We start from the raw sequence: 19077 nt of genomic DNA, 5'->3' as shown, positions 1-19077 counted from the left end.
GGCTCTGTATGTGCTATTTCAAAGTAAGGAATAGCATGCACAGAGTCCAAGGGTTCCCCTTAGAGGTAAAATAGTGGTAAAAATAGATAATACTAATGCTCTATTTTGTGGTAGTGTGGTCGAGCAGTAGGCTTATCCAAGGAGTAGTGTTAAGCATTTGTTGTACATACACATAGACAATAAATGAGGTACACACACTCAGAGACAAATCCAGCCAATAGGTTTTTATATAGAAAAATATCTTTTCTTAGTTTATTTTAAGAACCACAGGTTCAAATTCTACATGTAATATCTCATTCGAAAGGTATTGCAGGTAAGTACTTTAGGAACTTCAAATCATCAAAATTGCATGTATACTTTTCAAGTTATTCACAAATAGCTGTTTTAAAAGTGGACACAGTGCAATTTTCACAGTTCCTAGGGGAGGTAAGTATTTGTTAGGTTAACCAGGTAAGTAAGACACTTACAGGGCTTAGTTCTTGGTCCAAGGTAGCCCACCGTTGGGGGTTCAGAGCAACCCCAAAGTCACCACACCAGCAGCTCAGGGCCGGTCAGGTGCAGAGTTCAAAGTGGTGCCCAAAACACATAGGCTAGAATGGAGAGAAGGGGGTGCCCCGGTTCCGGTCTGCTTGCAGGTAAGTACCCGCGTCTTCGGAGGGCAGACCAGGGGGGTTTTGTAGGGCACCGGGGGGGGACACAAGCCCACACAGAAATTTCACCCTCAGCGGCGCGGGGGCGGCCGGGTGCATTGTAGAAACAAGCGTCGGGTTCGCAGTGTTAGTCTATGAGAGATCTCGGGATCTCTTCAGCGCTGCAGGCAGGCAAGGGGGGGGTTCCTCGGGGAAACCTCCACTTGATCAAGGGAGAGGGACTCCTGGGGGTCACTCCTCCAGTGAAAGTCCGGTCCTTCATGTCCTGGGGGCTGCGGGTGCAGGGTCTCTCCCAGGTGTCGGGACTTTGGATTCAAAGAGTCGCGGTCAGGGGAAGCCTCGGGATTCCCTCTGCAGGCGGCGCTGTGGGGGCTCAGGAGGGACAGGTTTTTGTACTCACAGTCTTAGAGTAGTCCTGGGGTCCCTCCTGAGGTGTTGGATCGCCACCAGCCGAGTCGGGGTCGCCGGGTGCAGTGTTGCAAGTCTCACGCTTCTTGCGGGGAGCTTGCAGGGATCTTTAAAGCTGCTGGAAACAAAGTTGCAGCTTTTCTTGGAGCAGGTCCGCTGTCCTCGGGAGTTTCTTGTCTTTTCGAAGCAGGGGCAGTCCTCAGAGGATGTCGAGGTCGCTGGTCCCTTTGGAAGGCGTCGCTGGAGCAGGATCTTTGGAAGGCAGGAGACAGGCCGGTGAGTTTCTGGAGCCAAGGCAGTTGTCGTCTTCTGGTCTTCCGCTGCAGGGGTTTTCAGCTAGGCAGTCCTTCTTCTTGTAGTTGCAGGAATCTAATTTTCTAGGGTTCAGGGTAGCCCTTAAATACTAAATTTAAGGGCGTGTTTAGGTCTGGGGGGTTAGTAGCCAATGGCTACTAGCCCTGAGGGTGGGTACACCCTCTTTGTGCCTCCTCCCAAGGGGAGGGGGTCACAATCCTAACCCTATTGGGGGAATCCTCCATCTGCAAGATGGAGGATTTCTAAAAGTTAGAGTCACTTCAGCTCAGGACACCTTAGGGGCTGTCCTGACTGGCCAGTGACTCCTCCTTGTTGCTTTCTTTGTTCCCTCCAGCCTTGCCGCCAAAAGTGGGGGCCGTGGCCGGAGGGGGCGGGCAACTCCACTAAGCTGGAGTGCCCTGCTGGGCTGTGACAAAGGGGTGAGCCTTTGAGGCTCACCGCCAGGTGTCACAGCTCCTGCCTGGGGGAGGTGTTAGCATCTCCACCCAGTGCAGGCTTTGTTACTGGCCTCAGAGTGACAAAGGCACTCTCCCCATGGGGCCAGCAACATGTCTCTGGTGTGGCAGGCTGCTGGAACTAGTCAGCCTACACAGACAGTCGGTTAAGTTTCAGGGGGCACCTCTAAGGTGCCCTCGGTGGTGTATTTTACAATGAAATGTACACTGGCATCAGTGTGCATTTATTGTGCTGAGAAGTTTGATACCAAACTTCCCAGTTTTCAGTGTAGCCATTATGGTGCTGTGGAGTTCGTGTAAAACAGACTCCCAGACCATATACTCTTATGGCTACCCTGCACTTACAATGTCTAAGGTTTTGCTTAGACACTGTAGGGGCACAGTGCTCATGCACTGGTACCCTCACCTATGGTATAGTGCACCCTGCCTTAGGGCTGTAAGGCCTGCTAGAGGGGTGTCTTACCTATACTGCATAGGCAGTGAGAGGCTGGCATGGCACCCTGAGGGGAGTGCCATGTCGACTTACTCATTTTGTTCTCACCAGCACACACAGGCTTGTAAGCAGTGTGTCTGTGCTGAGTGAGGGGTCTCTAGGGTGGCATAATACATGCTACAGCCCTTAGAGACCTTCCCTGGCATCAGGGCCCTTGGTACCAGAGGTACCAGTTACAAGGGACTTATCTGGATGCCAGGGTGTGCCAATTGTGGAAACAATGGTACATTTTAGGTGAAAGAACACTGGTGCTGGGGCCTGATTAGCAGGGTCCCAGCACACTTCTCAGTCAAGTCAGCATCAGTATCAGGCAAAAAGTGGGGGGTAACTGCAACAGGGAGCCATTTCTTTACACAAGCCCCCCCCCAGCCCACAGGCCAGGAGACTCAGCCCAAGCTGGGAGAGTCTTCCTAGTCTGTCAGGCGAGGAAGAGTAGGAGAAATAGGCTGGTTAGTTGCAGGGCCTACTCTGCCTTACATCCTTCTGTTCAGGTCATTCCCTTTGGGGAACTGACCTACTTCCACAGTGATAGGACCTAGTCTGAATTGCCTCTTGTCTGCCTCTTCAATGTCTCCACCCATTCTTTCTATCTTGGTCTTAGAGGTATCCACCTCTGCTAACCTTATCTTGGCCAGGGTTACCCCTAGCTTACCCAGAGAGGTTACCCAGAGCTGGAGTAACCCCACCATGACCAATAGGGTCAGGGGGCCTAACTTGCTATTTGGCATGGGGTCAGACCACCATGCTAAGGATAGTGCAGCCATAAAGGCTAACACCCAGCAGAGGCCACTGACAGCTGTCAGTGCCCAGAACCACACCTTTAGCTCTTCACCTAAAAGGGAAGGGGCTAAGTTACAGGCTTCTTTGGGTTCAGGTTGCCTGTCTGCTGTATTGGAGTGGGGGGTTACCACATCTTGTAGTAAACACCCTTCTTCCACTCTTTCTTCTGTTAGCTGAGGAGCCACCCACTCAGGTTTAACAGTTGCCTGACTAGCCAGGACTTCTTGTGGGTCAGGTTGGACTTTATCAGGGCCATTTTTGGAGTTCTCCCCTACTGGAGCAGAATCTCCTTGGCTTGCTGTAACCTTGGCTAAAGGTTGTCCACCCTTCCTACTCTGTTTTCTTTTCTTCTTCTTCTGGGGCCTGCTTGCATTTACTGCAGAGGCAGGACTTCCAGAATCCTTGGGAGAGGACTGGCACTGGACCAGTTCCTCTCTTGAGCTCTGACTAACCTCTGGGTAGTCATTTCCAAGGAGACAATCAAGGGGGAGGTCTGTACTGACTACTACCCTTCTCCAGCTAAGAGTGCCACCCACTTCTATGGGCACTAAAGCCACAGGCCTCTTAGTGACCCTGTCTAGGCTAACTCTTACCCTGGCAGTCTCACCTGGGATGTACTGGTTTGAGAGCACCAGCCTGTCATGCACAATAGTGTGACTGGCACAAGTGTCTCTCAGGGCAGTGGTTGGGATTCCATTCACCAGTAGGTGGTGGAAGTGTCTACTTCCCTCTGGAATCTCCAACTCACCTGTTGGGCCCTGTTTCCAGTTGAAGGCTAGGAAGACCTCCTCATCTGAGGAGTCATCTCCCATGGCTACACTGGTTACCCCAGGAATTTTGTTCTGGGGTTTGTTTTTGGGACAAGAAGTGTCCTTGGTGTGGTGCCCAGACTGTTTACAGTTGTGGCACCAGGCCTTAGTGGCATCCCAGTTCTTACCCTGGTACCCACCTTTGGTTTGGGTTGTGTCTTGGGGCCCACCCACCTGTTCTGGTTTTTGGGGGCCTACAGAGGACTCTTTTTCTTTGTTTCTAGTGTTACCCACTTTCTCCTGGGGAGTTTTTGTAACCCCTTTCTTTTGGTCACCCCCAGTGGAAGTTTTGGTTACCCTAGTCTTGACCCAGTGGTCTGCCTTCTTTCCCAATTCTTGGGGAGAAATTGGACCTAGGTCTACCAGATACTGATGCAACTTTTCATTGAAGCAGTTACTTAAAATGTGTTCTTTCATAAACAAATTATAAAGCCCAACATAGTCACACACTTCATTTCCAGTTAACCAACCATCTAGTGTTTTTACTGAGTAGTCTACAAAATCAACCCAGGTCTGGCTCGAGGATTTTTGAGCCCCCCTGAATCTAATTCTATACTCCTCAGTGGAGAATCCAAAGCCCTCAATCAGGGTACCCTTCATGAGGTCATAAGATTCTGCATCTTTTCCAGAGAGTGTGAGGAGTCTATCCCTACACTTTCCAGTGAACATTTCCCAAAGGAGAGCACCCCAGTGAGATCTGTTCACTTTTCTGGTTACACAAGCCCTCTCAAAAGCTGTGAACCATTTGGTGATGTCATCACCATCTTCATATTTTGTTACAATCCCTTTGGGGATTTTTAGGATGTCAGGAGAATCTCTGACCCTATTTAAGTTGCTGCCACCATTGATGGGACCTAGGCCCATCTCTTTTCTTTCCCTTTCTATGGCTAGGAGCTGCTTTTCCAAAGCCAATCTTTTGACCATCCTGGCTAACAGGGGGTCATCTTCACTGAGAGCATCCTCAGTGATTTCAGAAATGCTGGACCCTCCTGTGAGGGAAGCAACATTTCTGACTATCATTTTTGGAGACAGGGCTTGAGAGGCCCTGGTCTCCCTATTTAGGACTGGAAGGGGGGAATTGCCCTCCAAGTCACTAATTTCTTCCTCTGTGAAGTCATCCTCAGAGGGGTTGGCTTTTTCAAACTCTGCCAACAGCTCCTGGAGCTGAATTTTGGTAGGTCTGGAACCAATGGTTATTTTCTTTATATTACAGAGAGACCTTAGCTCCCTCATCTTAAGATGGAGGTAAGGTGTGGTGTCGAGTTCCACCACCTGCATCTCTGTATCAGACATTATTCTGCTAAGAGTTGGAATACTTTTTTTAAGAATCTAAAACTGTTTCTAGAATCTAATTCAAACTTTTAACAAACTTTTAAACTCTAAAAGACAATGCTAAACAGGGACTTAACACACAAGGCCCTAGCAGGACTTTTAAGAATTTAGAAAAATTTCAAATTGCAAAAATCAATTTCTAATGACAATTTTGGAATTTGTCGTGTGATCAGGTATTGGCTGAGTAGTCCAGCAAATGCAAAGTCTTGTACCCCACCGCTGATCCACCAATGTAGGAAGTTGGCTCTGTATGTGCTATTTCAAAGTAAGGAATAGCATGCACAGAGTCCAAGGGTTCCCCTTAGAGGTAAAATAGTGGTAAAAATAGATAATACTAATGCTCTATTTTGTGGTAGTGTGGTCGAGCAGTAGGCTTATCCAAGGAGTAGTGTTAAGCATTTGTTGTACATACACATAGACAATAAATGAGGTACACACACTCAGACAAATCCAGCCAATAGGTTTTTATATAGAAAAATATCTTTTCTTAGTTTATTTTAAGAACCACAGGTTCAAATTCTACATGTAATATCTCATTCGAAAGGTATTGCAGGTAAGTACTTTAGGAACTTCAAATCATCAAAATTGCATGTATACTTTTCAAGTTATTCACAAATAGCTGTTTTAAAAGTGGACACAGAGCAATTTTCACAGTTCCTAGGGGAGGTAAGTATTTGTTAGGTTAACCAGGTAAGTAAGACACTTACAGGGCTTAGTTCTTGGTCCAAGGTAGCCCACCGTTGGGGGTTCAGAGCAACCCCAAAGTCACCACACCAGCAGCTCAGGGCCGGTCAGGTGCAGAGTTCAAAGTGGTGCCCAAAACACATAGGCTAGAATGGAGAGAAGGGGGTGCCCCGGTTCCGGTCTGCTTGCAGGTAAGTACCCGCGTCTTCGGAGGGCAGACCAGGGGGGTTTTGTAGGGCACCGGGGGGGGACACAAGCCCACACAGAAATTTCACCCTCAGCGGCGCGGGGGCGGCCGGGTGCAGTGTAGAAACAAGCGTCGGGTTCGCAGTGTTAGTCTATGAGAGATCTCGGGATCTCTTCAGCGCTGCAGGCAGGCAAGGGGGGGGTTCCTCGGGGAAACCTCCACTTGATCAAGGGAGAGGGACTCCTGGGGGTCACTCCTCCAGTGAAAGTCCGGTCCTTCAGGTCCTGGGGGCTGCGGGTGCAGGGTCTCTCCCAGGTGTCGGGACTTTGGATTCAAAGAGTCGCGGTCAGGGGAAGCCTCGGGATTCCCTCTGCAGGCGGCGCTGTGGGGGCTCAGGGGGGACAGGTTTTTGTACTCACAGTCTTAGAGTAGTCCTGGGGTCCCTCCTGAGGTGTTGGATCGCCACCAGCCGAGTCGGGGTCGCCGGGTGCAGTGTTGCAAGTCTCACGCTTCTTGCGGGGAGCTTGCAGGGATCTTTAAAGCTGCTGGAAACAAAGTTGCAGCTTTTCTTGGAGCAGGTCCGCTGTCCTCGGGAGTTTCTTGTCTTTTCGAAGCAGGGGCAGTCCTCAGAGGATGTCGAGGTCGCTGGTCCCTTTGGAAGGCGTCGCTGGAGCAGGATCTTTGGAAGGCAGGAGACAGGCCGGTGAGTTTCTGGAGCCAAGGCAGTTGTCGTCTTCTGGTCTTCCGCTGCAGGGGTTTTCAGCTAGGCAGTCCTTCTTCTTGTAGTTGCAGGAATCTAATTTTCTAGGGTTCAGGGTAGCCCTTAAATACTAAATTTAAGGGCGTGTTTAGGTCTGGGGGGTTAGTAGCCAATGGCTACTAGCCCTGAGGGTGGGTACACCCTCTTTGTGCCTCCTCCCAAGGGGAGGGGGTCACAATCCTAACCCTATTGGGGGAATCCTCCATCTGCAAGATGGAGGATTTCTAAAAGTTAGAGTCACTTCAGCTCAGGACACCTTAGGGGCTGTCCTGACTGGCCAGTGACTCCTCCTTGTTGCTTTCTTTGTTCCCTCCAGCCTTGCCGCCAAAAGTGGGGGCCGTGGCCGGAGGGGGCGGGCAACTCCACTAAGCTGGAGTGCCCTGCTGGGCTGTGACAAAGGGGTGAGCCTTTGAGGCTCACCGCCAGGTGTCACAGCTCCTGCCTGGGGGAGGTGTTAGCATCTCCACCCAGTGCAGGCTTTGTTACTGGCCTCAGAGTGACAAAGGCACTCTCCCCATGGGGCCAGCAACATGTCTCTGGTGTGGCAGGCTGCTGGAACTAGTCAGCCTACACAGACAGTCGGTTAAGTTTCAGGGGGCACCTCTAAGGTGCCCTCGGCGGTGTATTTTACAATAAAATGTACACTGGCATCAGTGTGCATTTATTGTGCTGAGAAGTTTGATACCAAACTTCCCAGTTTTCAGTGTAGCCATTATGGTGCTGTGGAGTTCGTGTACAACAGACTCCCAGACCATATACTCTTATGGCTACCCTGCACTTACAATGTCTAAGGTTTTGCTTAGACACTGTAGGGGCACAGTGCTCATGCACTGGTACCCTCACCTATGGTATAGTGCACCCTGCCTTAGGGCTGTAAGGCCTGCTAGAGGGGTGTCTTACCTATACTGCATAGGCAGTGAGAGGCTGGCATGGCACCCTGAGGGGAGTGCCATGTCGACTTACTCATTTTGTTCTCACCAGCACACACAGGCTTGTAAGCAGTGTGTCTGTGCTGAGTGAGGGGTCTCTAGGGTGGCATAATACATGCTACAGCCCTTAGAGACCTTCCCTGGCATCAGGGCCCTTGGTACCAGAGGTACCAGTTACAAGGGACTTATCTGGATGCCAGGGTGTGCCAATTGTGGAAACAATGGTACATTTTAGGTGAAAGAACACTGGTGCTGGGGCCTGGTTAGCAGGGTCCCAGCACACTTCTCAGTCAAGTCAGCATCAGTATCAGGCAAAAAGTGGGGGGTAACTGCAACAGGGAGCCATTTCTTTACACTATCCTTTCTGGATACTTCCTCTTAGTAAGTCACGTTTAGGTGTGTATTTAGGTTTAGTTTATGTGGTTATTAGAGAGGTGCTAAATGTCTAGAATATTAATGGCATGTCGTTCAAGGGTCCTCCGCCAAGCGGGAGAGCATGTAACAAAAGATGTTAAGCAATCAACAAATACTCAAGGAACCATCATTTAGAGGCACTGAACTAACAATATTTGTGGCAATTTAATGCTTCTAAAGTATGATTTTTTTTTTTACTTCAGAAAATACATGGTGTTTAACGAATCTTGATTTCGTTCTCTGCTCTTGGTTTTTCTAACATAATTATTCAATCAGTCTATGTGTTATATTTGAGCCTTCTCTGAAGTTTAACTGGTGTGCAATATAATAGTTTTGCAGGATAGCTTTAACACTACAAATATCACCTGTAAATTAAGGCATCCAAAATAGAAATGAAGCTCTTACCAAGTATTCTCACAGTGTAGTTTGCGGTTTTACGCTCGCCAAGCCCATTCTCCAGCACACAGGAATAGTTTCCGGCATCATTTGGTTCAATGCGATCGATCGCAAGATGGGTGTGCTTCAATCTGAACCTCCCTCCAAACACCACATTATGCCCCTCCTTCGTCCAGTGCACGCGGTAAGCTGACCCGCTGATGACACACTCCAGAGTTAGCGAACTATGCTTAGGAATGTCCACAGTCTGAGATATGGTAGGATACACAACGTAGGAGCCCTCAGATGATGAACCTGGGGAAAAAAGAAAAAAAAAACAGTGCACATTTTATTGAAAACTGCAATAATGTCAAATTCATTTTTTTATGACAGTCCAACAAACTCAATAATTGCAACTAAAGTTTAGACCGTTTTGAGAGTGTACAGTTTTGTGGGATAAGAGTTAAACAACCACAAGCAACACGAAGAGAATATCCAATTACACTCCTTTCCACTGACTCCTCCAACTGTGAATTATAGTTACCACCAAGACTGAACTACATAAATATTTTTTCATATTAAAAAATAAACCACCATCCTCAAATCTAGTGTATTTCCTAATAAATAGCACTCAATACTATTGCAGATCAGTGTGGAATAGGACATGCACCCAAACGTTTTGCTATTGTAGGTGGCCTTCAAAACACATTAAACATATTTTATTTGTAATTGTATTGCAATGAACAAACCTTTCAAGACTGGCGAAAAGTTAATGATTGTTATGAAAGGTTCATGTAGATTTGATAAACTGAGATCAAGTTAGGAAAAAATACATTAAAAAACTACAGGTGAGCACTACAGCTGGAGGAGCATTATATTGATCACCCAGGACCTCAACATCATTGAAATCCATAGCTACTGTTAGCAAGGTAATCACAAATCACCCTCCTACCCCAACGCACACAAACACACAAGACGTTTCTCATAAACCAACACAACACCACACCACACATTAAGTCACTGGTGACACTATTCACGCAGGGTCACTGGAATTATGCGATTGTGCCATGTGGCGATTTTCGCATAATTATAGATTTGACGTACTGGCCACACAATCCATCACCTACCACATAATCAGCAGATTATAATGATAAATAAAATGTGTTTGTAGGTCAAACAGTTCAAAAGTTAAAGACAATGCAACAACACTTGTTACTGCACAGTAGAATACCCTTTGCAAAACTAGACTGGTCACCTTTCTGTTGCTTATTGCTATAGTTGGGTTTTTAAACTGGTACTAACAAAATGCAATCAATACCCAAACAGTGTTCCCAAGTAAAAAATAATTAATTAAGTACTACTATTACAAAATGTGCCACATTATGCCGCATAATTTGCTTTATTGTCGCCTAATTTACTCAACCCTGCCACATAATTTCGCCCTCTCCTACTGCATAATCCCATTGATCCTGCATATATGACAACCACAGCAGGCAAGTGGCAGTGTTTTAAGAGGTTAATAAAGCAAAAGGCTGCAAGTCCACTGAACATACTTTGTCAGATTGTACGGACACTGGCGTCTGCAAAAATCCTGCCAACCACAAAATGAGTTTACACAACTTTTAACATCATGGGGTAATTTAAGCACGTGCTCAACCCAAGGATTCTCTTGGTGCACCAGACAGATAATCGAATTTTATGTGCAACTAACCTCCTTTTAGGAACCTTGAAAAAAGACAAATGCTGAATTCGAACCTGTGACAGATCTCTGCAGGAGCACTCTCCACTGATCCACAAATCCCAAAAGGAAGGAAAACGATACTAATTTACAGTTTGCATACACTTTCAAGGCTAAAATTATAACTGCTTTTCTCACCCAAGATACAAAGGGGAGAGGATGCCGCAGTTCCACTCAAAAGAGTAATAAGTATTCAGCTATCAAATGGAGTACTGAGTTAGTAGTACTACGACTAACAAACACCTTCACTCATGGAGTACTTAGGTAGTGAGGAAAGGCTAAGCTTTCACTGGCAAAGTACCTGAACGTAAACGTTCAATCATGCAGAACCATTCCTGCAACTACAGTGGTAAAGAGTACAGTATCTGTGTCCCTTGGCCTGCAGTCTGCAGCTTAACAGACCACCAAAGAAGACAGAAGATTGTGAAAGAAAGTATCAATGCTAGAAAACTCTCAATTACATTAAATACTCACCACTTACGATGAGCCTGTATCCAGTAGGGTCTATTTTTTGCTCGTGCGTAATAGGGTTGTACACAGCACATTTATAAGACCCTTTATCCTCCAAAGAAACATTTAAGATGTGCAGATTCCCAGATGGCAGTATTTCATAGTTATCTGTTCCAGGGAGGAATCACAATAAAGACCATGTTATTCAAATGTTTTATTGCATTGGACAGTCCCCACATCTTCATAATCTACAAAACATTTACACTTAGAAGCAAGCAGGTGTCCATACACAACATGATGCCACGAAACAGCATGTTCATTTGAAATTGGTTCACTATGCAAAAAAAATAGCTAAATTTATCTTCTGCATTTTAAGGTACGAGCTAAAGACTTGTAGCGATGAACCTCAGGCTGCTTTGGATTTTCAACAACAACATATTCATCTATTCATAAACAATTATCTCTTTAATTTTGCGTGTTACTCTACATAAATAAATTCTGCTTGCTTAGTCATACAAATATTTATCTGGCACGACCAGGTTCACTGTTTTTTTGAGGATTCAAGTATAAAACAAATAAGACTAATCTTGGATTGGACCCCATTCAACTACACAAAAAGCCACCACTCACATCTGCTTAAATAGCATAAAGTGTAGAAATCTTCTTTGGCACTTATGCATACATTTACTTGCCACTTGACACCAAAGACGATGGCAGATTATTATTGAAAATATTTTTTCCTATTTGAATATTTACATGTTAGGATTCCTGCTCTGGCACGGCAAGGGACATGCAATCCTAGAGAGGAAACAGTAGGTTATGGTAGAAAAGATGAACAAGCTGGGCATCTAACTGGGTCGCCAAGGTTTTTGGTGCAGTCCAAGAATGTTCCCTTTTACTGCCGCAGACGCACATTTGTTGCAGTTCCCAATAGAGGGGATCATGATAAGCCAATGGAAACTGATAATTTGGGAAAAGGTGGGTCAGTGTGGAGTAGAATTTGACATTTACTACATTCAGAACAACAGGTGCCACAGGCATGTTCAATTTCCTATGATTAGAGGGAACAGAACATTTAGGGAGGACAACAGTAAGTCCCCGTTACCATATTAGGATGAGTAAAATTCTAAATGCTCCTCCTCTTCTAAGCACGAAGGGCTTCCTACTGAATGTCACAAGACCTATCAGATCTTGAAGTTATGCCGGCCTATACTAATCTGTAGGCTTGCTTCACTAATACTTTTTTGGCTTTAAAAAAAGTTAATCTCACAGAAGGGTCACAGAAATTAAGGCTGCACAGACAGAACCATGACGACTAATAATTTAAAATCCCTGCTGAACTGATACAGCGTACAGAAGTCAAGTAATCATGTGGCAAACAGCTACAAATACCCAATAACACTGATAGCCAATAGAGACAAAGTGTATTAAGATCATTACTAGCCACCATTCATTTAGGGACATGAATGTAAAAATGCAGATTTAACAAAGAGATCCAATCAACTTCATTCAGGGCGAAAGGGGAGGGGCGGGTGTGGATGGACCATTAAGCACTGATTATTTTTCAAAGAAAGAATCCAAGGCAGAAAACTGTAATGTAAAAAAAATAAAGGGTTGATGGAATTCAGGAGGCAGGCACAGATTAATTAAAAAACATTGTGGTGCAGATCTTAACTGGCCTCCCGTAAAGTGAAAATTCCTTCCCAAAAGAAGGCCAGAAAGGAGAGCGAGATCAAAACCCAAGAGTCCTATACAATAAGTCCAGTCCCAGCATTACTGTAAGTAGTATATAACACCGAAATCAGAATAAGAGTACAAATAAAACCAAATATTTTATTATTCACTTAAAATGGAAGGATAAACAATAAAATGGCGTGAAAAACTGTGCCAATGCTTGGTTATTTTAAATGTCATCTTTATATTGGATCATCAAAAGTTATGCAGTCTATTTTAAATGGATAAGCATCTGCTTCAAGGGGTAACAACACTGGAGCACCAACACACATCACGAAAAGTTAATTCAAGGAGATGATTTAAAAGCAGCAGTGAAGAAATAAGAACAATATGCTGGAACAGTCAGAAAGCTATATGTAAAAGATACATTTGGGTACAGGGAACACATTACCAGAGGAATGTTCCAGCCATTTCCCCCGAACTCTATAGCGAACCAGTGCTTTTGGGTTACTTTCTGGAATATTGCACTTAATTAAGGCAGCGCTTCTTTCTTCCACAATGAGTGGGTGTTTAACTGTAGAATCGAAGTCACCGAGATCTGAAACAAAAGACAAAGGCCAATGCTTACTTTGTGTAGCTGAAAAGGAAATTCAACGATGTTGTTTCAATAAGCAGTAGCAAACTCAACGTAGGTTGTGAACAAACTTCTAAAAAAAAAAAAAAAAAAGGGCTCCGACCTTTTTTTCTCCCAGTAGGTTCTGATGCTGTGAAGACAGAAGGCTAACGGAGTTCAGCATAAACATTCAAGAACAAAAAATTTAAGGCTCTTTAAAAGATTTCATCAATTGTTGCATATGGAACTGCACAGAGACATACTTGATTCGTATACTTTGTTGACCACAGCAGCATTATGATCACAAAAACAGTACAGAACTAGAATCTGCAATGCAGTAGGTCTTGCATTTTCTTGAGTTAGAGCTATTGGCATTGTAAATTCATAACTGGACTTTTCTTGCCACATAAATTGGTCAACCCTGCCTCACAATTTTGTCTTTTCCTGCCATATAATTAAAGTGGCCCAGAATTTACCTAAAGCACATCAATTTTCCTTCTTCCTATACCTAACAACATATACAATTATCATATAAACCTTTATCAGAAATCAACTTTTGGCATTAGAGTGTAATGCTGAAAACACCATAACAAAAATATCATTTGTGACGGATTGGAGGGTGAAAGGAAAGAGGGAGTCGGGAGTAAAGATGGAGAGGACAAGTGGCATAGTAACTGTGTCACTGGACCTTGTTTACATGGTTGACTGGAATTTCGGTGCGAAAATACAGCAGTAATTAGAGTTGAGTGAGGTCCCTAGGTCGCTGGCCCTGGCACAACGGCACCTGTTGCCCCATTGATAACTAGGCCTCAGGAGAAAAAGCGTATGGGGCAGAAAAAGAGAAGCGAAAGGAATACAACAGACAAAAGGAAGACAGAGACGGGGTTGCAAAGAAATAAAAGAACGAAAACACAACTAAGAAAATAAATAAAGCAAAGTGTGAGGTGAAAGAAATTAAGGGAAGGAAGCTAGCGAACAAAAGATAAAGAGGAAAAAATAATAACAGAAGTGTGAAAAGAAAGAGATAAATGAACATTAGAGGGAAAAAAAAGAGATGGTGAAAGAAACACGCAGCAAAAGAACCGGGGCATGTATGTACCGATATTTCCCACAGATACAGAATGGTTAAACCACTTTGACATTTTTGTCCTGATAAGTAACGTGTGACTTCCACACACAGATGGTTAAAATAGGTATTTATAGTAAAACGTGAATTGACAGATAACTATAAGAAAAACACCAGAGAAAGGAAGGTAAAAAGACCTAAAAAATAAATAAATAAATAAATAATAATTTAAAGGATGCATACCAAGTCAAAGGAAAGAGCAAACAAAAAAAGACAAAAAGAATGGAGAAGAGAAAAAAACAGCAAAAGAATGAAAGCCTGGTGAAGAAAAGAGGGGAACGAAACAAGGAAGGAAATAACCAAGTTTTTGTGAGTTTAAAAGAGGAGCTAGCAAGAGGAAGAGGGAAATAAAAAATAAAAAAAAGAGAGGAGTAGAAATAAACAATTGAAAGAAAGAGCAAAACTGATAACATGTGGATTTTTAAGAGCTGGAAAGAGAAAAGTGGGGGAGAAAGAAAACACTGAGTAAACAGAGTAAAGGAAAGAACGAGTGAGAGAGGTGAAACAGACCCTCCCAAATAAACATAGCAGCTAAGAATAGAATTAAATGGCTCCCCCACTTCCTCAAACAGAAGTCAGAGTGTGAAACTGCAGGGGGCACCGCAAAACATCAGGAAGTACATTAGCAGAGTTGTACATGAACCCAACTACAACAATACTGGAGTGCTTCAGATAAGGATTGAGGGTACAGACAGAGCTGTGTCCCGGCCCGGTGATGGAATAACAGAAAGGTAGCAGATGAGGAATGAGAAACGGTGCACTGTGTAATTCCTGGTATTGGAATAATGGGGTGCTGCAGGTTAGGGCTGAGGTGCACTGACAGTTGTATGTGGGCTGCAGTACTGGAATAGTAATGGGCATACAAGGTCAGAAATGAGTTATGTTAATGGAGGTGTGTGTGGAACCTAGTATTGGCGTGTTGCCGAATGTTAGCCTGGAGGTGCCCTGGTGAAGATGCGAGTGGAGCCCAGCATGGGAGTGGCATTGCCTCTAAACCACATAAGAGGTGTCCTGAAGGGCGTGTATGTGAGCCTTAGTACTGAGAAGAAATGTGCACTGAATGTTAGAATTGATGGATTTTGGTGGAGCTGTGGTGGTTCCAAAAAGCAATGGTGTTGGATGTTAGAATTGAGGTCCACTGGCTGAGCTGTGCTTTGCTCTTTTGGGTCCAGTACTAGCTTGGCAGTGGGACTGAATATTAGCATTGAGTTGCTGTAATGAAACTGTATGTCAACAGGGTCCCACTATAGGAAAGGAAGTGACCTAGTCTGGGTAGAACTGAGGTGCACTGATGGAACTGTGCCTAAGGTCCCCATACTGGAACAGCAGTGTGTACTGCCTGTAAGTACTGAGGTGCTCTGGCAGACAGCGAGTGTGTGGTTCTGGCACAGCTGAGGGGCTTGGAGTGTGTGAACTGAGGTGCACTGATGGAGCTGTGCGAGGTCCCTGTACTGGAACAGCAGAGTGTACTAACTGTAAGAACTGAGGTGCTCTGGAAGACAGCGTGTGTGGGGTTCCTGGCACTGCCACAGGTAAGGGCTTGAAGTGTGAAACTGAGGTGCAGTAATGGAGCTGCGTCCAAGGTTCCAGTACTGGAGTAGCAGAGTGTACTGACTGGAAGAACTGAGGTGCTCTGGCAGATAACGTGTGTGGGGTTTCTAGAAGTGGCACAGATGAGGGCTTGGAGTGTGTGAACTGAGGTGCACTGATGGAGCTGCGAGTGGGATCCCGGTATGGAGCAGAAGTGGTCCCTATCTCTAAGAATTGCACAGCCCTGGTAAAGCTAGGCGCATAGGCTATAAGCAATTACAAGCGATCCTTGGCCCTTGCTCTGAGCACGGGCACACTTAGTGAAGAAAATCCAAGCCAAGGAAGAACGGGAGCCAGGCAGCTGAGATGATGATGCAGAGAGCCCACAAAGACCAAAATGTGACCAAGATAATACCCTGAATAGCCTTGTTTACAACTAAGCTCAGAGCAAGAATGCTTTGCAAATGAAAAGGTAAGCTTCCCTAGCAGGAAACAAAGTAAACAAAAAGTCCCTTACAGACCAGATAAACAAGTCAAAGCGTAATAATACAGTAGTTTGTCCCTGATCCCATACAGAAGAAGGACGGACAAAGACATATTAATGACCACTAGCAAGCAAGGATTTTTAAACGACACTGAAACTAACAAATGAAATAGCTGGAAGCCCATAGAAGAAGTATACGTAAAAGTATACTAGAGGTTGTACGCTTAAGCTCAGCCTAAAAACAATAATTGGTATCAACAGATACAACAATAATTGGATGTGGTGATTAACACAATGAGAGACTGGGCTGTTGACCATGGATACACAGGTGGGTGAATGGTGAAGACGGACAAGGCTTTAATAGATCTAGATTTACACAGGGGAGACACAACAACTAACTTTTAAATATGATCTAGTATTACCATTGACGGATTCTGGTGACATTATAACCAAGAGTCTGAATACGGAGTATTTTAGAAAATTATCAGAACGCAAACATGACAAATTAGAAGTATATTAAACATGTTACCTTTTGTGTATTTTTATATTATGTTTACTTCAGGGTAGTGAGCTTGAAAAGGTGTTTTTTCACCAAGAGAATTTTTTATTGAAATAGCAAGAAAAATACTAGGATATACTGTTTGGCTGTCTGCAGAAAAAGAGAACAATACCTTAATTATGTAGAGAAGTATGTGGAATTTTAGAAAAAACAGTGTCTGGTTACAAAATGCATTCTGCTGGTAGAAGGATGTTTCTCCTCAAAGTACAGCTAACAAAGAGCACTGATTGCAATTAGAATGCTTTAGTCAGAGCTAGTAGATGTGATTATGTGTTAGAGGCATTCACCACATAACTATGAATTGACCAAACGTGCCACAATTTGCAGAGTTCAACAAAAGTATTTTTAGCTCAAGTATATCAAAATGATACTGCCAGAGAATGTGCCCATAATTTGCCTTCTCTTGCTACCTATCTCAGAAAACCAAGCCACATAACTTGTTCCACCTTTGCCTATAACCTTAGCTGCCCTGGCAAAGCTCTGTCAGTGGTATAGGTATGGTCATATTGATAAGGTTCATATTTCACAGAGACTCTCCAAACCTTTCCATGTTACACAAGGGCCTGCTAATGTGGGCTTTTAAGCCGCAGCATTTTGAGCAATACAAAAATGTAAATATCAAATAATATGGGTTTGTCTATTTTTTCTGGGGTGTATGCATATCATTGATGCAAAGTTTATTATTTTATTTATTACCATTGCTGAGTGTCGAGAGGGGGTCATGATTCACCAGAAGCAAAGCCGTTCCCTCTCCTCAACAACAGTACTAAACAGCATATTATACTCTGCGCATCTGTGTACATGGTTTACGCCATGGAAATATTTCATGTGCGCGTGAGGTAACAAAAAGCAATTAACTAAAACCAGGATGCAAGAAGTTACATCTGTGAAGTATGGTAAAACCCATACTGAAGATACCGTCTAACTATTTGAAGATGTGCTTTCTAGAGCAATGTAATTGTTACATACAGTTTGTGAACAGTAAAAAGTGATTTTCTCCAGTCAGTTTTGCTGAGCAGTTGTAATAAACGTGGATTTCACCTTTGTGCACTAGTAATAAACATGTGAATGTGCGGTTATTAGCACGGTTGCTAAATAATCTGTTATTGGGTCACATTTATTATTACAGCCATGGCAAGAAATAATACACATATACCTACATATTACATGTGTGCATATGTTACACTTCCATTACCAAAAACTATGAAAGATCGGGGGCTACAAGGCATGTCCGTAAAGTCATGTGGGTGACATCCTTGATGTTCGCTTTTTAATTTTGAGGGGCATAACTAAACCGGTAAGGTAAGAACAGTCTTGAGCAGGACATTTCAGTGGGCAGGGACACCTATACAAACAGAATAAGCGAAAGTAGAATTTGGCATATGGAACGTTGGATTAGTGTAAACAGAGAAAAGGTAGCTGACCGCAGAGACCTTGTTAGGGCCTTAGCAGGAGAGGACTGTAGTGGGGTAACGCAGGCAGGCATTGGCAAACAGGGCAAGAGTTAAAACTGGGCTCTGCACTTGTTCGAGAGCCAACTAACCCCTATCCAGTAGGGTTCGTGGTGTGAGAAGGTGAAGAACATTTGGGAATATAAAGTTATTTTGATTCTTTGAGGGCACTATGGCCACTTTTTTAACATGGTTCCAAAATCCGATTGTAATATTTCCATTTGTAATGTCCACCTGTATTTTATCCTGAACTTGTATGCATCTATTTGGTGCTGAGCTTCCCACCCTGTTTTTAATTTGAAGGCAACATATTTAAAATTCTTATGGGGCCAGATAATGTAGTAGAACTATGCATATCTTAAAACACTAATTATAGTACAACCCGAAATGTTTCCATGAGCAATGCGGTTTCACCCTTTCCCCAGTTTATTCTACACCAAATGGAGCTGAGGACTTATGTCACTTGCAATAATTTTGTAAATTGTAAACCAGTGTTCCAGCAGGTACATCAAGATATCAGCAGAGCATAACATGTTTTTCATTTTGCCCAGATGATTGGTAAACTTTTAAGAGGTGTCCAATTTAAAGGTTGTGAGTAAGGGATCTAGGCTCATTATAAAACAATATTCTGCTGGTCAAACCAGATTCAGGCTTTTTTTCCTACATCATTGGGGTTTCGGGACATCAAGCACACAAATGCTCAAAAGCTACACATATGAGTCCTGCTCAAATTCTCAGCTAGCCAGCCAATCATACAAAGCCATCCCACCATATCAAGACTCCACAGACTGGTCCAAAATGCTGCCTATCGTCAGTGTCAGGAAGAGTAAGATCATTCCTGAATGTTACCTATGTGGGCCT

The 19077-nt window shown here is 44.1% G+C and overlaps 1 protein-coding gene across 6 annotated transcripts in view; it reads right to left on the bottom strand.

Annotated features, from left to right (window-relative positions):
* CDON (cell adhesion associated, oncogene regulated) overlaps nucleotides 1-19077 on the bottom strand; it is a 140043-nt gene that overhangs the window by 58019 nt on the left and 62947 nt on the right. For all 6 annotated transcript variants that reach the window (XM_069224415.1, XM_069224417.1, XM_069224418.1 and 3 more), the window contains 3 exons: nucleotides 12905-13051; nucleotides 10804-10947; nucleotides 8622-8906 (listed from right to left, as the gene is read on the bottom strand). In XM_069224415.1, the coding sequence (XP_069080516.1) occupies nucleotides 8622-8906; nucleotides 10804-10947; nucleotides 12905-13051 (576 nt within the window). The remainder of the gene's footprint in view (nucleotides 1-8621; nucleotides 8907-10803; nucleotides 10948-12904; nucleotides 13052-19077) is intronic.

This window comes from Pleurodeles waltl, chromosome 3_1 (genome assembly GCF_031143425.1).
Source record: "Pleurodeles waltl isolate 20211129_DDA chromosome 3_1, aPleWal1.hap1.20221129, whole genome shotgun sequence".
NCBI lineage: Eukaryota > Metazoa > Chordata > Amphibia > Caudata > Salamandridae > Pleurodeles > Pleurodeles waltl.
The sequence above is the reverse complement of the archived record's forward strand: the minus strand, read 5'-3'. Positions and strand labels throughout refer to the sequence as shown.